The 22,830-nt window shown below is 37.4% G+C and overlaps 1 protein-coding gene across 1 annotated transcript in view; it reads left to right on the top strand.

Moving 5' to 3' along the window:
* Positions 1–22,830, top strand: part of LOC122791429 (doublecortin domain-containing protein 1-like) — a 798,716-nt gene that overhangs the window by 552,442 nt on the left and 223,444 nt on the right. The window contains exons 5-6 of the mRNA XM_044059171.1: positions 1,537–1,696; positions 2,297–2,459. Coding sequence (XP_043915106.1) covers positions 1,537–1,696; positions 2,297–2,459 — 323 coding nt within the window. The remainder of the gene's footprint in view (positions 1–1,536; positions 1,697–2,296; positions 2,460–22,830) is intronic.

The following is a 22,830-nucleotide window of genomic DNA, read 5'->3' as shown; positions in this document are numbered from 1 at the left end:
AATGCTTCCTGTCAGATATAACTGAAAATCACTCATTTTGGCTCATATTTATGGCATATTTATTGTTTTCTACATGAAGTTAACCCTGCATCTTAAACCCGTGTTTTTCTGTTGTTTTCTTAATGTGGTATTTATAACTGCTGAGTTCTGTGCGCTTCTTTTTCTCCGTCCAGTCCCTCTCACTGGCCATATCTTAGACTTTACCTTGCTTTCTTGGTTCTTAACAGATTGATTGTGACAATGACATGAATTCTTTATAATCCTAAATTCAGACTCTAATCAATCAAGGAAGGGAAATACTTTTAATTATTTATTTGTTTATTTACAGGTGTTAACAGAGGTTATGTAGCTGGCAAATACTTATTACTACAAGAGGGAGGATGCACTTATTTTTCTACCTGCATTCAGGGCCTGTCCATGTTTTCCTCTGTCATCCACATTTGTACCACACCATATAGTTGTACTAACACTGCCCTGGCTGCACAATACTCACTGCAAAATCCCTGTCCAATACTCATACTTTTCCGAGACTAGAAACATGGCTGCACATTCCTTCCCACTGGATTTTCCTTGTGGTTTTCTTGGGTGACCCAGATTTGTAACTCTTTGAGAAATTTGCATCTCCTAAGTATTATATTTATTTGTACATGTAGTAATTTCTCTCCCATGTTTCTCTGCAGATTTTTTTACTTATAGGTGCTGGGTGTAGATTATACTTTATCGGGAGAATGATATACCTAATGCTTTTGCAGCTTACACCATAATAGTTCACTTCTATGTCACAAAATGAGAATAAACTTCCAAGCAGGGGCCATTTGCAGACATAGCCTATAATATTTTGTAATGGCAGTTGTATTCCACAGTTATAATGGTTCTGTTTTTTTCAATATATTGTGGCACCTACGGTAACTTCCAGAATTTCTACGGCCAGAGCATGTTGGGAAATATGATATATGTTATTAAGTGTTTTAGGCACATACGTAAAATGTAGTCAGGTAAAAGCATAACACATAATTTTTTTCTGTGTTTTTTCTTAGCCCACTAGAAATTAGCTCATTATTCAGGTATTGTACAACACAGTCATGTGATGGAAAAACATCTAGACTTGCTTTGCAAATCGCATGACAACGTTCTTATATTTTCATTGTTCAGAAGGTCAGCTCTACAATATAGTATTGACTGACCTATGGATGGTTCTGTATTAAATTCTGACACACACACACACACACACACACACACACACACACACACACACACACACACACACACACACACGCGCGCACACACACACACACACACACACACACACACACACACACACACACACACACACACACACACACACACACACACACACACCAAACTCCAAAGCAATGATCAATTTAAAATAGTGTTTCAAATACCAGATTTGTTGCATAAGTTGATTCTTAATAATAAGGTCATGATGATTCATTAAAGGAGGAAAGTCTCTGTAGAAACACTGGATAAGGCTATATTCATTGTCTATCACTTTTACACTTGTTCTTCTTTTGATAGATATCAGCAGCTGTTTGCAACCTCAAAATCTGTACTGTCTCAAAAAAGATTTGATTCACCCTCAGCTCTTCAGCAACAGCCCTGGACTATCCGAGTAAGGGCTTATAAGAATGGGTCAAGCGATGTGTCTGCTAAGGTGGTTGCCCCAAATCTTGACATGGTAATTGCTTGCCTGAGATTGTGTTCAGGTCAGACTTACTGTTCAGGATAATTAGTTTGCTTAGAGAAAATATACACCTACAGGCTTTGAACTGATTATTAATTTTTCTGCAATAATTTATAATATGCAGAAAAATTATATTAATACCAATAAAATATTTGCCAGCATAAATAGAAAAAAATCTGTTTTACAAGTAAAAAATATAATTTTATCAAAAATGATATTACTGTTTCATTTTGTTGCATTTTATCTTAAAGTAAAAACATTAATTCCGCAAATTAAAGGGGTTAACTATGAACTTGCAGTTCTCTGTGAGAAGGAGATATTTTTCTTTCTGTGCTTTTTGATGTGATTTTACTGAAACAAAACATTACTTTCTGGCAGCTTGTTTTATAGCATGCACATCCTGAACATAACAAACTACTTTTTGGAAATGAAAGCTTATCATTTATCATATCAAACATTATTAAAGCAAAGTGAAAATGCAAGGCGACTAGTGGTGGCATGCAAAACCTTGCTTAACCTGTGAAATGTTTTTAAATTCATGTGTGTTAAATAGTAATGTGATAGTTATATTTTCTTACCTTTCTCCTTTAATAGCTGCTGGAAGAATGCACAGAAAAACTGAAGCTAAACACAGCAGCGCGGCGAGTGTTTCTAGTAAATGGCACTGAAGCATTAGAACCTAAAGACATACCTCACGATGCTGACGTTTATATTTCAACCGGAGAGCCTTTTATAGATCCATTCAAAAAAATGAAAGGTAAAAAACTTAGTAAATGGCTCAAGGGTTGCAATTAAAAATGATTTTCACCCTGTCTGTTTGCATGGTTTAACAAAACAAATGTTTACTCATTTACAGCTCAGTAAGAGGATAACGTGCTTAATGAAAGAAAAATCTACTGACAGTCACATTTATTGCCTTCATTAGCATCAGAGCTTAATTTAATATAAATCTGAATAGACATTAGGGAGCCTGCAGGAGGCTAAATGGTGAAAATATAATAAATTAAATGAGAGATTATTGAATTTGCTCTCTACTTTCAGTGACACTTAACAGACACTATTCATTACGCTTATTACATGAGCAAAGCAGATGAGAGTTGCACAATTTTTATGGAAGGCATGAGGTGAACCTTAGAAATCATATGTTAACAGCTTTACTTTGAAAGATGCCTCAGTTGAATTTGTGACAATGGTACTGCCTCAATATAAAGGTGTATGTATTTCCTATGTGAAAAATACTTTTCTGTTCCTGAAAATACATTCTCAGCTAAGTACTGAAAAAGAGCAGCTATTCTGCAGGGAAGTACCTTGTCTGCCATATTAGTCAAATATGGTAGGGGTTTGGACATCATTTTTGTGCTGTGTTTAATCTGCTTTCTGTCTTAAAGAAAGACAATTTTGTACAGATATACTAATTTGTTTTTTGGCTTGAAACATTGAATCATGTTTTTCATGTCAATCTACAGTGAGCTTTTCTAAGACCCCAGCAGTCATTGCCACATAACTTAAACTTGATAATAAATCTACCAGACTTCTATTTTGACTTGATGCTTGTTACTGGGATACACATTAAGCTGAAATGCTCATATAATTTCTTATCAGTATATCTTCATTTTGGTCAGTTGTGGTCTTAAAAATCATGATAAGCACATTTTTTAATACTGTTTGTAACTTGGTTAATAACTTATTGACAGAAGGAAATGGGAAAGTACATACTTAACTAACATTTATTTCAAATGGTGACCTTTACCTGGGGTGAAAAAAGAACTGCATTACTTTTAGTTATATAAATATACAATTTGTTTGTGTCTTTCGGCTTTTCCCGGTTAGGGGTCACCACAGCGGAACTCCGTTCCGCTAATGTTTGGTAGTGGGATTTTTACGTACTGGGTTAGCAGCTCTGACACACAACCTTCAACGAAGGCATGGCCCATTCACGTATGCCTCCACACAGAAGACTAGCTGAGAATCGAACGGGACAAGGTCTTACTGTGAGGCGACAATGCTACCGCAGCACCACCACCGCAGTATTATTATATAAATATACAATGTCCCTCCTTGTTTAACTTCCAGAAAAATCCAGTACAACATGCTATGACCTCCCATTTAATTTGTTTCCAGACCAATACAGTTTCTCTGATTATTTTAGGCCCTCTCTTCCATTAATGTATATCCTCATCCTCTTCCATTAATGTATATCCTCATCCTATTTCAGTCCATCTGGCCTTCTGTACTCTGCAACATCTTTTCTACAGCAATGTGAACCTTTATGTCATATTATATTCAGGCATACTTTAAAATATTTAAACATATGGTCAACAATGCTTAATTTATATTTCTGCATTTTTATTTTTTGATTTTATATAAATATACAATAAAATCAAAAAATTAAAATGCAGAAATATAAATTAAGCATTGTTGACCATATGTTTAAATATTTTAAAGTATGCCTGAATATAATATGACATAAAGGTTCACATTGCTGTAGAAAAGATATTGCAGAGTACAGAAGGCCAGATGGACTGAAAAAGGATGAGGATATACATTAATGGAAGAGGATGAGGATATACATTAATGGAAGAGAGGGCCTAAAATAATCAGAGAAACTGTATTGGTCTGGAAACAAATTAAATGGGAGGTCATAGCATGTTGTACTGGATTTTCTGGAAGTTAAACAAGGAGGGACAGCTGCATTGTAGAGCTCACTTGGCTCACAAGAAGGAAGTCCTCAGGAAAGTAGATTAATTAAACAAGATGTAAACATTTCTAATACAGAGAATGACAAGAAGAACATCAGAGTCAGTAGCAGAAAGATGGTTTGGATTTAAGACAAAGCAGAGGCTGCTGTTATCTAAGACAGTAATTTGATGATTAAGGTGCGAGGAGGAGCCGAAGGCTTTGGAAAAGGTGTTGATTATAAAACTTGAATGAGTGTGTATTGCTTGTATTTGGAAGGGAGGGATAGAAAAGAATGAGGTGAGGTGAGCTGACTTAGGACAGCTGAAGGTAAAATGATGAAAGAAAAGAGACAAGAAAAGGTTTGGTAAGTGCAATAGCTTTGAGTAATATGTCATATATACATCAGTGTCAATGAATTAGGCTGTATGGCTTGTTTAGTCCCTGAGAGAATTAATCTATATCTCTGGTAGATTCTTCTCCCTCCTCTCCTTCATGGGTACTCTCCAGAAATGTGAAATTTCTGTTACCACAGGGCAGTGTGATTTTGAGATGGAGTCTAGTGGAGACGAAGTTACTGTACTGCTTGAAGACTGCACTAATCAAATACAGCACAGATGAATCCATAGCTGGGTCTGTTGGTGATAGAATTAACATCCCAGTGAACAGATGGGGGACCACTGTCACTTTCTCTTTGGGGAGAAATGTTATTGAGGTTTGTTTGTTAATGTTTAAGTTTACTGCATTTCCATTAACTTAGGTAATGGATAACAAACATCAGTCTGATAAGTGTGTTACATGATGTACATATGAAAGTGTATAGTACCATTTGTTCAGAGGTAGTATTAGTAAAACAAAAGGAAACTAGCCAATTGTTTATAAAGACAGAGAAATGGATAAGGGCAGTAGATGGAATATCATGGCTGTGGAGGAGATACTACCTGTGAAGATAATTGAGCAGATTGTCATAATCAGATATTTGCTGTAGACACTGAGACTAACTTGTTATAACCTAAGAGGAATGCTACTGTTGCATAACATTTGCCAGTATATCGAGAATTCATTGCATTTTCCACTGGAAAAAAGTACAAGGAATCTGAATGTACATTCCATGGAGATAGTGGATCTTGCAGTTCAGAGATCAGTTGAGTTTCTTAAGGACTTTATGGATGCTATTTGTTTTTGACATCTTCTGGATTTAGTGGGTAGAATAATTGTTGAAACCTAAGTTAAATTAGTACTTGCAGGAACAATAAATACACAACTGGTAAAAAAAAAAATCATTTAAACTGTAGGCAGATAGGGATACATTTTCAAGATCCAAGACAGAAAGAGGTAGAGGAATGGAAGCACTTTAACTTAACAGAAATAGGGATACGAGGGCATAACATGACAAACAGTCAGTGATTAAGCTGAAGTTTGGCTTAAGGCCATTAGCTTTGTAAATGGCAATAATCACAAGAGAGTTTTCAGGGTCAGCGACTTTTCTGATGTGAAGAGTTTAGCTGTAATTTGACAGACAAGACAGTAACAGAAGAGAGTAGGTCTAGAAGTAATAAAGTTGTTTTGGAACATTTAGATTGTTTTGCCAGCTACATGATTTGTACAGGTGTTTCTCTTGTACTCACAATTTAGGAATCCATGTTATGCTTGGGAAGATTTAAAACCTAAACACATACACAATAATATTTTCCTAAGATTCATAATTTGAAAAGCCATAGGAGTGGGATATATCTGCCATGAGAAGCACCGCTATGGATATGATGTTATATTTTGTTATACTGCAGAGGTGAAGGGAGAATAAGGTGGACATGTAGGCCTCTTAGCATATGGGATCAGTCTCTAGACTGCGAGGTATAACAACAAAAGTATGGATAGCAGGAATGCTGGAGATGATTATGAGAGGTGATTTTTTTCATTCCTTAAATGCCTTAACAGAAGTAGAATAGCCTATTCAGGAAAATTAATAAGCAGCAAAACAAATTAACAGTGTAAACTGAAGCAAAATAAAATAGAAAATGCTGTTGGAATATTGTAGGAAAACACAGTTGCCACTAAATAAAAAATAGTTTAATCAAATCACAATAGATTAATGCTTTCATTCACTTTAGTAGCAACCTCTTCAGAACAATCTACCTTCCCTTCAGTCTCTTATATATACCATACTTAATTAGTAAATTAACTTCAGTTAACCAATTCTAACCATACAAGCATTAATAAAAAAAATTATAAATATTATTATATATACAATAAACTAATAAATATTCATATCTACTTAAAAATACCTACCCTGTTACAAATACTAAGCAAAAATTCATTAATTAAATTATTTCTATACAAATAATTTAAAAATACTTTAATAATTGTTACCATTTTCACATAAACCAATTACATGCTTTTGCATATAACCTATACTTAAAGGGACCTAATATACAACATTCATTCTGCTAATACCTGTTTAGTTTTGAAACCCTTTTGTCCTGAAGGGATGTAGAGAGAGAGAGAGAGAGAGAGAAAGACAGAAGAATTCAGATATGCAGAGGACATCCAGGAAGGTTTAGAAGATCCAGAACCTGAAGTCATCAAACTTGATAGGTGTCTCTATGTCTTAACATGAATAAAGTGGAGGCTTTTGAGGTTTGTGGGACTGACAAAGTGAGCTGAAAGGTTATAATACTAAGAGAAGGAATGGGACTTGGTTGCATGTTTCTGGATATTATGACTGGTTCTGGTATGTTTCAGACCCTTTTTATCCAGGACCCAGGCTACAGAAAATGTACAGTACATGCTGACTCTGCATGTACTGTAATCAAAAGTTAGATCTGAATCTTGTATATCTGAACTATGAAGCAGAAACATGAACCCTAAACAACTGAGGAGTGGCAAGGTAGAAAAAAGGTGATATGAGTATGTGTGAATGTATTTTTAGCATGCATTTTGCTCCCATGCCTGACAGTCAGACTTGTGTCCATTCATTCTCTAGCGGTGAGAGAAACCTCCAGATCCATTAGGACGATATTCTTTGGGGTAGGGCTGGGCATCATTGAGACAGCCATGATGGTTGCTTATATTATCATGGCCATCTTGGAAATTATGACATTTGTGTATTAGCAAAACTTTTCCTCTGGGTGGGAGAGACATGCAACCCACATCACTGCAGGGGCAATAACACCTTTACCTACATATGTGAATGCTCCCATGTACTGGCTGAATAAAGGCTATTGCCGATTGGCTGCTTGGTGCAGCACACACCCAACCTCATGTCACAGGCCTGCCCTCTTACTCTGAATGGTTTCTTCAACTCATGACTGGCTCCATTTCCTCTTCAGGACAGGCATGCCCATCTTCCTTGTCCGTGTCATCAGGGATCCAAGCCATTAAACATATTCATGTTCCCTGGGCTGCAGTCAGGACTATTGCTCTATGCCACCACAGCTATTTTTGTGTGCGTGTGAGCTTGCATTTTTGTGCATACACAAAATTAGGGGTCTATATTATAAACACGAAAGCTGCAAACAACAAATACATCTACATCGACACATAAAGGTCAATGTACAAAAAGAGTGAAATACATATTTAGCGAAAATGAAAATGCCGAACGTATTTTGTCAACCAACAACGCCATGTAGGTAAGCTCAAACTAACTAAATAACATGAAATTAACACACTTTTGCAGGGGGCCAAGCACCCCTGCATCCCTCCAAGTGGGGGGGTGCGACCCCCACACCCCCCCACTTAAATATACCAATTCCGAGACCGCACTACAGTCGGCAAGAGGATATATTTCCCCACGATCACCCAAGCAAATACGTTCGGCGTTTTCATTTTCAGCAATTGCGTATTTCACTCTTTTTGTACATCGACCTTTGTGTCGATGTAGATGTATTCACTATTTTGAGCTTTCGTGTTTATAATATACACCCAAAATTAGGCATGACTATACAAGGTGCTGTACTGAAAGGTCAATAGGTAACTATTTCAGATAAATCAAAGTCAACATGATGCCAAGCCAGATGAGAGGCAGTGAAGTGGGTAATGAAAATACCAACACAAGCAAAATAAATAAATTAAATGGGGGAAGAGTGTAACAAATGCAATTTAATATGCAACATACCTTTCAAAACTAACCTGCTTACAGAGTAAAAGCAAAGGTAAAAACATGAAAGCAATACAGAAAAGAGCATCACAAACAAACAAACAAATAAATAAATAAGTAAACTGAAATGTTGGAACAATATTAGCCACTGCAGTAATAAGTAATCAGAAACAATTAAGATCTGGTTTAACAAACAGATTTTACATTTAAATTTAAATGTTTCCATTACACATCACTATTAAACCTGATGAAGCACAAAATTACATAAATTAGAGCAAGCTAAAGCAAAATGTCACCATACTACATTAGCTGAATCAAGTCTTACTCTAGGTTTCTGTAAAAATACCTCATCAATTGAGCAGACTTGGAGATAAGGGTAGTTTGGCTTTAGCCAGAATAAATTATGTAGTCTGCCTGGGCCCAACTTGGGGAAAGGCAGAAAATATTGACCATAACAATGTGTAGATACTCTTCCAAAGAGTAGACAGCCAGTGCAAGTTACAACGCATCACAGTAATATGTTTGAAATGAAGCCTCTGTAAGTACTGTGGCAACAGGATGAATATACCAGTTGTCGCCACCCGAGGTTTGGCAGTGAGGACCCTAGATAAAGACTCCAGTAGCCAAACTGAGAAGATGCAAAGAATGCAAAGTATTGCTATTGTAGGAAGACTCAGATGTTTAATTATGATGTTTGTGAATTAAGATGTCTGATGTCAAACAAGCACCTAGAAATAATTCATACAGTCTCCTTCAAAGCAAAGTGGCAATCAATGTACATTTTAGTGGGATATGTTTTTAATACCCACATGTTCATATTTCTTCTAACCTTCAGAATGCTTTTTAGTAATATTTAAGAAATGATTACTCACTGCACTGAGTCAAAAATTAAGTCAAACATGTTAACTTTTCACTAAGTATCTCACAGAGAAAATGAGCTATAAAAATAGTGTTTCTTCTGTTTGTTCTCGTACTATTCTCAATAAGCTAATTTATGCAGATCTTTACCGCTTAAAACTAAATGGAATGGGGAGACTCCATGGTTGGTCACAAATACACAGGTAGGAGAAGTGAATTCTTGGTATCCAAATCGCCTTCATAGTAGAGCACCAGCTTAGCAGATATCAGGTATTTCTAGTAGGCTCTTCGGGCATCTTGTTATTATAGATACAGGCTGGAGAAGTGACCTTCTTGGTATAAAAATCCTTCCCCTTTCTAAAACAGCTCCCTCCAAGCATTGCACAAGGCTTAGCTCAGTAATAGTTTACAATTCCTCTTGCAGGACATTTTGTTACATCTGGTTTGGCTTCTTTCTTTGAGAATAGTGTCTCTTTTTTATAAATGTAGTAATCTCTGCTTTGACTGTGTTTTGACCATACCTACAGAAAAGTTGAGGTCTCCAAATCTATGAGCAATATTCTCAGTGGTGTCCTTAGACAAGGTAATATGCTCCCTCAGTGTTTATAGATCCTTATTTGCAATATAGCTGCTTCTTGAAGTTTTAACAAAATCTATTTTTTTATGAAGGTTTGTAATGTCCTCCACAGGGAAGCAAGTGTTTGAATTTGTGTTGTTTTCTTTGTTTGTTATACTAGATGAGCTCCTCCTATATTATGTGTCTCCTAAAAAAAATCAGTAAATGAAACTGCAAACTGGAACCCATCTGTATATGTAATGCCCTTATACCTTATGTTTACCAATGTATATATTTTTTGTCTTTCATTAACTTGTTAAAAATGCTCTCATGTTGTCATTAATATTTCTTACAAGCATAACTTTATACTACTTGGAGTCATTCCGTGCTTCCACATTGATACTTTTGTCCTGATAATTTATTTGAGGCTTGACAAACCTGTTTTTCCCTATGACACTGGATTGATATTTTTAACCAGATAGTTTATTCTGGGCTTGACAGACCTGTGCTTTTCCTAATTTTACTTTCATTGTTTCTAATGTATATTAATCTTTTTGCGTTTGTTTTCCAATAGTGAAAGCAGAATTTGCATTTCTCTTAACATGCATTTGTGAGCCTCTTTTTTTTCTTTCATGTAAAAAAGTTTATTTTAGTATGCAGTCTCAAGACAAGCCTGTTCCTTCCTATAATCCCTGATAAAATTGTAATTAGCCTTGGTATTAACTTTTACTTCCTCTGTATTTTAATATGTATATTCATAACAGCAACTAAGTGGTTACTGCCAATTAAAAATGGAAGAACATCACAGTTTTGAACCAAAATATGTGAGAACACACACACACACACACACACACACACACACACACACACACACACACACACACACACACACACACACACACACACACACACACACACACACACACACAATGTCTAAAGTAATCTTTCATATTATTAGTATTTTTTTTACCTTTTGGAAACTTCCTTCTACTAGAAATCTGCTAAGAGAAGATCCAGTGTTACTAGAGTCATAACTCTTTTTCCTGTCTAAAGTTTGGGAGGTTAAAGTCACCCACTGTGATTCTGTTATTTGCATTTATGGAGTGCATTAAGGGCAGTTACTTTTCAAACAAAGTTTTGTTTGGATTTCAGTGGTCTGTATAATTCATTTATTCCTAATACTCCATGACTTAGTTTCAATAGAACACACACAACTAGTGACGTTTATTTGATTATCAAAGCAATGATATTCTAAAATGGTAAATTATTTTCTTTTCATGTGCTACTTCTTTTTCTTCAGCACTCAAAACAATTAATAACTTGAAATAGATGTGGATTGATCAGACTCCCTATGCCAATTTTCTGTGGTGATAGTGATGTCAATCTAATTTTCAGCCCCAGCGTTAGAAGGGACTCTCTGTTGCTTATGCTACATATTCCACTGTCAAGAGATTTAATGTGGTTACCCTTATGTTAGGTTGTAGGTGTAGCATTCTGTAATCTTTAATGCCTTTTAAATTAATAACTGCAGCCTGTCTTTAACACATTAGTATTTCCCTGAACTTTCCTGAATTGAACAAACTTACTGATCATCAGAAAATCATTCACAATTTTAAAATATCACTTTTTCGATGATCAGGTAAATATTTAAGGTTGCATACATTTTGTGTTGAAAACAAGTCATGTTTAATCCATCTGTAACAGAAATGATGTCTGTGTCCCATAACCTGGATGTATAATGACACCCTCTAGTATAACAATTGCTGCCATGGTGATGTGTGCATAGATAAGTATATAACCAAATTTATTTTGCTTTACAAGTTTATGTATGTCACTAAATACAGCTTTCATTTTTGCATCTGGTTGGCATCTTACTATCCTAGTGATGTTTTGTCCTAAACAGCTATAACAATGTGTTCTTGATTGTAGAATCAACAATAAACCATATATTTTTCTCTTGTTTGGTGTTAACTTCAGTCTGTTGTTGTTAGAAACTTACTTTGTGTATTGTGATAAGTAATTCATTCAGAGTTATGTCATTTCTATTTTCAAACAGTTTATGCTAGCCTCAGTCCTGTCATGCATATTTCTAATTTCTCCTTTAGTTTCTTGAAAGCAACATATCTAAATGATTTATTTTTTGATGAAGCTTATGATGTCCCTTTAGTCACTTTGAAGGTGTTCTTCCTCATTTGTGATATAAAGTACACAATGTTGATTGTATCCATTCACTTACTTTAACTATATGTAAAGCATCAACTTGTTTATGCTTGATGCCCTGCCTGCATGGTCCCCTTTTAGTTGCAGCCTTGCTAATATCATTCTCTGATTTATTTCCATGTGTATTCATCGTCTTATCTGCTGCTTATGTCAACCAGATATCCACTTTGCTAATGGAATCTTTCTGTTTTCTGTAGTATTCTCTGTACAAGTGCCCCCGACCTTCACCCTCTAATCTACTTTTTACATTTAACATTAGTTCACATACAGATACACAAGGCACTGAATAAATTTGCAGTGGAAACTAGGGATCTGAAAAAGGACTGGTGGTCAGCAGTCACAAAGGCAAAAATGAACAACAAAAATGAAAATCTGTTAAATAACATACCTCCATGAACTAAGAATTTGAAAAGTACAGAGAGAGAGAGAGAGACAGAGACAGAGAGACATAGAGTGTAATGATTGCATCTTTAGCTACACAGGTTTCCAGTTTAAAAAAATGTTTGAAATGTTATGTCCAGTGATGTAAGACATTGTCACTCTTGTCTTTCACATAAAGGGATAGATGCTTTATGTTTAGAGCTTTTTATAATAATGAACTTTTTTGAAATACTTGCTCTGAATAAATACAAGCGGTGAGTAAAAGTAAGATTTTTGGCATAACCAGTCAGGAGGAGAAGGAAACCACACTCACTACAATTCCAGTCTCACATAGACCTACCACGACAGCAAACCAAACACATAATCACACAAAAACATACTCGGAGGCTCTAAATAAAGATCTGCCTAAGCAGCAGAGACCTCCAAAGCAGACACCCAAGCAACCGCTACCCCAAAACAAAACACGTGCAACACATATCTCACAAAGCCAGTGTGCCGAACAGTCACAGCCCTTAAGGCTAAACAACACACCTGATACACTTGTAATAGGTGACTCTATCGTCAGGCACACTGACGCCCGCTCACCAGGCTGAACAAGGAGAAGGTCACGGTGAGCAGCCTGTCTGGCGCTAGGATCCGCCACATAACACAAGCACTCAGGTCACTCCAAGGCAAGTACAAATATGACTCAGTCATTGTCCATGCTGGTGTGAATGACCTGAGACATACCTCCCTGGACTACATGAAAAGAGACATAGAGGAGCTCTCTGAGCATGTAGCCCAGGCTGGTATGACCCTGACCTTGAGTAGCATCTTACCCTCACCAAGAATGATGCCACAATATGAAGACAAGATGATCAGCTTCAACAATTGGCTTAAGTATTGGTGTCATTCAAAGGGGATCCAATGCCTGTCAGCTTGGGATGATATGCACGACAAGCCACGATGCTTTGCTAGGGACGGCTTGCACCTTTCACACCTGGTCTTTCCGATATAGGCAAAGGCTCTTGCTACCCCATAGTGCCTTTTTTAGGCAAGGCTCAAAAGACAAACCCACCTCCATAGGTATCACAAGGGATAAGAAACTAAGAGTAATGCTACTCAACGCTAGAAGTCTAAACCTCAAGATGCACGCACTCGAAACTCTCCTTAGCATGGAGAACATCGATATCTGTGCAGTAACAGAAACCTGGTTCAGGACTCCCGAGAGCACCCCAGCACTACCAGGTTATACCTCATACCATGCTTTTCGGCCCCAAAACTTGGACTGAACCACAAAAGGAGGGGGAGTATCGATATTCATCAAAGATACCCACACCTCCAGGTTGGTGGCAAAGCACGAAGCATCAGAGACTATCCATGTGCAACTAACAGTGGGTAAAACTGCCTTCCAGTTTATAGCCTGCTACAGACCACCCTCCCAAACCCAGGAACCCCACTCAGCCTTCCTGAGAACACTGGAAAATATGAAGGTCTCTCCGAACACCATTATATTGGGCGACTTCAACTACCCAAACATAGATTGGGAGCATTACTCTAGCTCCAACACCCTTGCCCAAAGGTTCCTAGAATTCATAAACTCAAATGCTATGGAACAACTTGTTACCACTCCCACAAGAGAGGAAAACATACTGGACCTGATCATCACCAACATGGGGACTCTATGCTCCAGACCAGAAGTGTATCCCTCACTGGTAAGATCAGACCATAAACTGATCTCACTGGATATTCACATCCCGACCCCACCCCCTGCCCAGAAAACCACAGTGAAAAACTTCTCTAAAGCAAATTTCACACTCCTCAAAACCAAGGTGGAATCCTTCAAAGCCCCGGGCCTGTGGAAAATACGGCCCAGACCGCAGAATCCTTTATAAATGCATTCTATGAACACCTTCAGGAATGCATGGATCATGCAATCCCAAATAAAACCAAGACCCAATCCTCCAAAGGCAGACGACCTGTCTGGTGGACCCCAACCATAAACAAACTATACAATAGAAGGAGGAAGCTACTACATGATAGAGCAAAATCCCAAAAAGGGAAGGCATCTCTGATCAGTATTAGCAAAAACTAAGGGCACTCATAAAATCGTCAAAGGCCAGCTTCGAGAGAAAAATTGCACAGGACACTAAAGATAATCACAAGGCTTTCTTTAGTTATGTTAGGAACCTGGGTGGGAATTCCCAGATATGCTCAGAATTAGTCCAAAATGACAAAAATACACTGATCCCACAGACATTGCCAACATCCTAGCTGACAGGTTCAGCAAACTTCTCCCTCCCCACCAAAAGGGCAAATATCTATCCCAGCAGAGTGCTGCCCCCGACATCTCAGATGCTCAGGTGAGAGCCGCCCTCTCCAAAGCAAAAAAACACAGCATCAATGGAACCAGCCGGTGTCTCAGGCTGCGCCCTACATCAACTCCAAGAAGGGCTAAACCCAAACATAAAACTACTGTTCAATCTCAGCCTTACCACAGGATATGTACCCAAAGAGTGGCGACAGCAACAGTGGTCCCTCTCCACAAAGGTGGTGCCTCAATGGATCCTGGAAACTATCGCCCCATAAGCCTGACTAGCTTGGTCTGCAAAGCTATGGAAAGGATCATCATGGACCTCATAAATAAAGATATTGGGGACCTACAGACACTGGATCCTACCCAGTTTGGCTTTGTTAAGGGCAGATCCTGCCTCTTAAACCTGGTTGACTTCTTTGAAACAGTCACCAAGGCCATTGACGAAGGGAAGGCGGTCCACACAGCCTATCTGGACCTCGCAAAAGCCTTCGATACAATACCCCACTCAGGCATTATAGATAAGCTCACCAGCTTAAATATAAACCCCTATGTCACTAGATGGGTTGCAAACTGGCTCAAGGACAGAACCCACATGGTTAGAATTGCTGGAGCCATGTCAGACTCCAAACCAGTTACAAGTGGCGTCCCACAAGGCTCAGTCCTGGGACCTCTCTTGTTTGGTATATATTTTTCGGAGGTACAGGCCAACACGGAAGGACTGTGGCTGACCAAGTTCGCAGATGACTGCAAACTGGGCGCCATAATCGACTCTCCAGCCGACACAAGCATCCTCCAAAAGGGCCTCATAGAAACAGACAACTGGTGCCAGAGCCATGGCCTCAAGCTAACTCCAAAAAGTGTATAGTCATCCCCTTTGTCAAAAACAAAGTGCCCACAAATTACCACATAGGTGGTAATCCATTAAGTACAGAAGAAGTCATTAGGGACCTGGGGACCCAAGTTGATAGCAATCTCTCATTTGACAACCACGTGGCCAAAGTGGTTAGAAAAACATTTTATATAGCCCACCTAATCATGAAGGGATTCACATCTAGATTAGGAGAGGTCATCGTGCCTCTTTACTCATCTCTCATCAGGCCCATAATCGAGTACAATGCCCCTTTTGGGATGTACCTTACCAAACACCTGCAGCAACTGGAAAGACCCCAAAAGTACCTCACCAAGAGGATCAAAGGGCTCAAACAGATGCCATATGCTGCCCGGTTAAAGAAACTCCAGCTCTACTCAGTGGCATACCGCCTGCTCAGAGGTGACCTGTGCCTGACGTATAAGGCCATGTCCAACCCGGAATTAAGGGACATGCTGCACCTCAAAAAATCCAAATCCCATCGAGCTACACGCCGAGACTTGAACCTCAGCACTGAAATAAATAGGACATGCTGGAGGGACAGATTCATAACCCAGAGGCTCCCTTCACTATGGAATAAAATCCCAGTCCAGGTTAGGCAGAGTCCCTCATTGACTCTCTTCAAGAGGAATCTTGATGAGTGGATGGGAGATCATAGGTTTACCCCGGGTATCACTTCAGTGTCACTGTTAGACAGAGGCACAGTATACTAACCTCGAAAAAGGGCATAGCAAAATTAATTTAAAATGGGTGGCGAAAGCCAAACATACTCTGGCTAGGCTTATAAATGCCCTAGGGCAGATAGCCTAGTATGAATCTATGAACCTATGAACCTATAATCACACTGCAGTAAAAAATTAGCATCTAATAATAATACTATTGTTAAAACGACATAGTAAAATATATAAAGCTATGTGAAAAGAGGTCTGCAATGAAGTCATCACTAAAATGGTGGAATAGAGTATTTCTGTATATAAGTTAGGTTATCAAAATATTTAAAATGATTTATGATTTTTTATGTGATTAAGAAGATAATGTTTTTTGTAGGTTTTCAGGTTGAATTTTGGTCCTAAGACTGGTAAAAAAGCTATACTTGAGATGTAGCTCAAAGCAGAATGAGCTGGAAAATATTATGATCTGCACCCTAAGTTATGTAAGAAAAGATTATAAGACCTAAATATGGATATCATGATGGAATGAAACATCAAGGATACCAGAAAAAAAATTAATATGATACAATATATAAGGTAGTAATGAAAGTGACTGTTAAGATTAAGGGGATATAATGTGAAGTGGGAAGCAAAAGTCTGAAATTCTCATTTATTCTGAGAAACCCACTCTATCATATTCTGAATCACAGAAGACTTGGAACCTATTTCAGCACTCAATAGGCATAAGACAGAGAATTAACCAGGGCAAGATGCCAGTTCACTGTAGAATGCATTTGACATGCATCTATGGGCGATATGGTAGAGCACCAAGTATCATATAATGGCAGTTTTTGGGATGTAGGAGAAAAGTAAAGCACCTAGCAAAAATCCATGTGGATACTGGGAAAACATGCAGAATTCCTGCAAAAGAAATTCCTGATATGAACTCAACCGGAGAATCAAATTCAGCGCTAAAGCCTGATTCTGCAGCTGTAGGTAAGAGTCTGACAAACTTTTCACACTGACAATGCTGCATTGTATGGATTTCACAACTCAATCAGTCACACTTCTTATCCAACATATTCATTAATTTTATCACTCTAAACTGTCCATAACATCAAACTCCTGCACATCTTGGTGCCTAACTTTATAACGTCACTGCCCTTCCATCTCATCACAAATAACTATGCTATTCACAAGCTTAACTGCACTACTTCTTCAGCTATTTCTTGTCCTCAAAATCACCTACCCGTGAGAAACATAACTTTAAAATTATATCCATAAATATGACTCTGGTTGAAGTAGTGCCTCATATAATATTACTATCGAAGAAAACCTGAAATATGACCTCCACATACAGAGCAATATAAAACAACTTGCAAAGAATAGAAATGCTATATAGAGCCAACATATTCCTTACTGCATTCACCAGAGTCACTATTGCCACTACATACCTACTCCCCTTTCTATCATGTGGTTCTCCAATCCTGACTAACCTTCAGGCCACTCTAAAATCTAATCTAGAACAGTGCTAGAACAAGGTAGCTAGATTTGTTGCTAATATCAGTCACAGAACTTGTCACTATTCTGTTCTAAAAACTCTCAACTGGCTAGAATTATCCCACTAGATGAATTATGCCAAACTTCTCTTAACACATAAAATTATATATAATCTGACTTCCTGCCCAGTTATAAGTACAATTCTCCACCACTACCCAGCAAATTGTCACCTCTGATCTTCTGACAAAAATCTGCTTGACATCTATAAGCTTTATAAAACCTTTGGTCAAAGTCAGTACTCACACTGTGAAGCAAAAGTCTGGAATGCAATCCCTGCACCAGTCAGGGCAAACATAACATTATTTTATTTAAGATTTAACTAACAGAATTCCTCTCTGACTCCTGGCTTTGCACATGTGCTCTCCTGGCTAAAATTTAAGCTAATACCTATGTATACCCTCTCTTTCCTTTTTCTTGTTTTTTTATTTCTCTTACTCCTAATCTTGCCTTAAGTCTTTATTTTTCCACTCTCCCATATCTACAATGTTTACCATGTTTAACAAATACGTATTTCTCACTCATCCCACCCTTTTTCACCTCTTCTTTATCCACTGTTTGAATGTTCCACTCTGACATTTGCTTTATGAGTGAGTAATAAGCTCACTTTTAGCATGTGAACATATTTTAATGCTACATGATATTGTATTTCTCTTGTTTGACTTATGTGTATTATTCTACAAATTATATATATATATATTAATATTTGCATTGATCATTATATTTATAGTGTATTGTACTATGACGTCAGTGTTCACCTATGTATATGTATTTTATGTTAATATATTTATGGAGCTTTTCTCCGGATCTATATTTAATCAGCGAATGCTTAAAAAAGTGAACGCTGATTTATCGACCCCATGTAAGCGAAAGCTTACAATCCCGAACACTTAGAACAGCGATTTTTTCCCAGGAAAAAAAAATGCTGTTCCAAAAAAGAAAAAAAAAAAACTTTAAAACATTACGTAAAGTGGGGGGCTTCACTCCCCACACCCCCCTACTTAAATATACCAACTCCGAGATCACACTACAGTGACAAAAACTGCAAAATAATGAAGGCGGCCAAGCGATTTCTTTCCCAGGGAAAGAATTTGCTTATATGCCGTTTCTGTATTTTGCCGTTTCATGCTTTCAAGTTCGATCAAGACACATTAGAAAGAATGCATCTTAGATCATATAATATGGAACCTTTTCTCCCAGGGCTTCTATAGAAAACAAGTATCCAGCTGGACTCTCCCAGTAAATAAATGTCAATCAACCAATAAATAAATAAATAAATAAATGCAATGCATAGTAACACTGAAAGATGAATGATTCACTGTAAGTGGTGAAATGAATGGTGCAGGAAGTAGTGGCTGAGTGTGCAAACCATTTTACACACTGCATGTAATGGTGTGGTAGTGACAGAGTGACAGTGGCTTGGGAACACAGCAGGGTGCCAGGGTATAATCTCTCCAGCTGTGAACAGTACAGGAAGCATGGCTAACCAGACATTTGACCATACAAGAAAGGAGGCATTCAGATCGGGGCATACTTTATTTATAAAGCACAATGCAATAGGAACTATGATCCTCTTTTATGTATAACTCAGAAGGGGCTCTTGAAGCATAAGTACTGAAACCCACCACATTAATGAAGGATGAACTGGTCGCAAGGGAAGTCATTTGTAGCACAGCATCCAAGTGATGATATACATAAGCAGCCCATAATTACTTGGTGATTCTCCACAGTTGCTAGCAGTGTAACCCTCTGTGCTGTACTGCAGCGCAGCGGAGACAGCACTGTTCTGAAATAGTATATAAGGTGCAGGGAAGAGACATGCCCTTGCTGAGGGTACAGAGCATAGCAGCAGTGTACACCTTGTACTAGGCAGAACCAGACAGAAGTAGGCTGCACACTGACCTATGCAAGGAGGGCTGTATACAGTATAGAGCACTGCTGCTAGCACTTGTGCATAGGAATGAGCTATGAAGTTCTTTAACAGCAGCATGTCCCTTACCTCTTCTCCCAGACCACTACTTGCTTGCATCCTATTTTGGATTCATATTCTGCATATTCTGTTACTAATGTCATAAAAACGGAGTGTTTCTGCCCCACAGAAACAGTAACAGGAACACCTATATAGAAATGACTCCTGAGTGGATAAACTTTTAAAATATGTCTTTGTCTTTGTGTGGTTATTTCTTTCTTTTATGTTGTTGTGCATACATCAGCAATAGTAGTTTTATACTGAGGTTCAGTGCATGACTGATAAAACTGATTAAATTGTCTTTTTTACCATCCCTTTTAAAAGATACCCTAGATTCGTTTTCAAATGTGCTTTTTAAATTTCTAGAATTTTTGTAAATGAAACATGGCTGTTCACCTACGATTGGGAGGATAGTAGGATTAATTTTCAAAATATTCCATTTTTTTCTATTATAGTTTTAATTGTTCCTGAACCCACATTATGTTGATTACACATGCCCTTTCATAAGTAGCCCCTGTTTGTGCATTTAAATTAGGTGTAATTAATTTAGCGGACTCATCACTTCCATGAAGGGGTTTGTATTATGTAAAAGGGACTAGAAAGTGGTTTTTGCAATTACTACCCATATATTTACAAAGCAATGTGGGGATAAACAAAGAATTTTACTCCACTTGCAAGATGGAAATTGTCTTTGTGCTATATATAGTACAGTCTTTATATGTTCTACCTGCACATGTTTTTACATAGGGAAAACAGAGAGGAATTTTAAGAAAAGAGATATATGAACATATTCATGATATATATATGTATCAAAAATATTAATAGTACTCTGTTTAAACATAGCAAAAAGTGCAGGCTTTGAAAAGTTTAGATTTGGTATTATAGACAAGGTTAGCATACCCCCCAGGGGAGGTGACTGGAAGACATTACTTGAGAGCTTTATTGGTAGCTTAGACCGTATGCTACTGTAGCATGAGGACTGAATGAGGACTGAATGAGAATGTGTCAGCTATACCTGTTTTAAAGCTTAGGTCTGCTAAGCTATAAAGTCATAATGCTATAATGTTGTGAATACTATTTATTAAAAATTTAAAAAATAGTATTTATTCAACCATCTTATAAGGATTTTTTCAGTTGTCAATACATAATTTTGAAAGGACAAAATAAAATGTAATTTAAGCAGGGGATTTTAATGGGGGAATTTATAAGTGCAAGTGTTGTGTGTACACCTTTAAATGTAACTAAGAATATGATTGCTTGTTGTGAATATTTAAACAGGGAATGGTTTGTATTGAGTGGTTCTGATGAAGTTTTGACCTACAATGAAATGAAAGTGCTCAACCCTTTTTATTAAAGAGTTTTTATCCAGTATTTTGCTATTTTTGTGGTTGTGGCATTGTGTACACACCATTTCTTTGGTTATTAGTTTGGATTTTTGGTGTGTTAGCCTGATTTTTTCAGTTTATTGGGTAGTTTATCAAAATGAGATATTTATTTCCTATATAGTAGAGAAATTCAACAATAATAACTTATTGGTACAAGATAATCCATGGTACTGTGAAGAAAATATGTAAACACAGTATCTAAATGACCTAGTGGAGTGATTTGTAAAAGTGAAAGGGAAAGTCTACAAGAGGGTAGTGAGATCAGCTATGTTATATGGGTTGGAGACAGTGGCATTGACAAAAAGGCAGGCGTCAGAGCTGGATGTGGCAGAGTTAAAGATGTTAAGATTTGCACTGGGTGTGACGAGGGTAGACAGGATTAGGAATAAGTATTTTAGAGGGTCAGCCCAGGTTGGACGGTTTGCAGACAAAGCCAGAGAGGCGAGATTGCATTGGTTTGGACATGTGCTGAGGAGGGATGCTGGGTATATTGGGAAAAGGATGCTAAGGATGAAGCTGCAAGGTAAGAGGAAAAGAGGAAGGCCTAAGATAAGGTTTATGGATGTGGTGAGAGAGGACATGCAAGTGGTTGGTGTGACAGAGCAAGATGCAGAGGACAGGAAGAAATGGAAACAGATGATCTGCTGTGGCGACCCCAAATGGGAACAGCCGAAAGAAAAAGAAGTAGTATCTAAATGACCTAAGGCTTGTGGATATCTACTATACCAGTCTACTTGAACCACACATCCATAAAGATACTTTTGAGATATTAAATAAAACTGAATATGATGCAGACCAAATACTGGTACTTAAGAGTTTGCTCAGTGGTTTGCAAAGGATAAGTGGGCTAGTTTATTCACCTTTTTAATTTGCACTTCTGTTCTGTAAAAAATATTCCCCTGCATCCAAACTCCATCTCATTGATTGTAGCAAGTGATTTCAGTGTAATAATAGGAAAGCATGAAAGCTACTTTAAGGTCATTGACCATGAAGGGAAAAAAAAGCAAAAAAAAAAAAAAATATATATATATATATATATATATATATATATATATATATATATATATATAGATAAATAAAATTATTTTTTGTGGTTCAGGGATTCCTCATGTGGATCTTAAAGACAGAATGCTAGTAAGACTTGATTACTTTTTCATATCTTGATATTTTATGTGAAAATGCACTGATATAATAGTATCAAACAGTTGTTTTTTTTTTTCTGATAATGCCATTAGAACTATTATGGTTAAAACCTTAGATGCCTAAAACTTGCTTTAACGACAAATAACACTTAAGTAAAGTATTTTCAAATACTCTAGTTAAAAATGAAACTTCTGGGATTTTAAAAAGATTGGGCTCTTCTACAAAAAGGGCATCTGTTATGTTTCTGTAAACAACTTTACTCATATATAGTGTGACATAAGTTGGTTGATATGTGATGGTAGGTATGTTGGCACTAAGCTGTTTGTTGGCACTTAGTGAAAAGGGTTAAGGCTGTTAACTGTAGTTCCTGTGCTACAAGGATTGATTCTGTCAGCTCTCATTTGCCTACTGTGTGCATTTGATCTTGAGCAGTAACTCAGACAGTGCTTAAGGGCAGCTGGGAATTTGAATAA

This window comes from Protopterus annectens, chromosome 17.part0, assembly GCF_019279795.1.
Source record: "Protopterus annectens isolate FY-2018-M chromosome 17.part0, PAN1.0, whole genome shotgun sequence".
In the NCBI taxonomy this organism is placed as follows: domain Eukaryota; kingdom Metazoa; phylum Chordata; order Ceratodontiformes; family Protopteridae; genus Protopterus; species Protopterus annectens.
The sequence above is the reverse complement of the archived record's forward strand: the minus strand, read 5'-3'. Positions and strand labels throughout refer to the sequence as shown.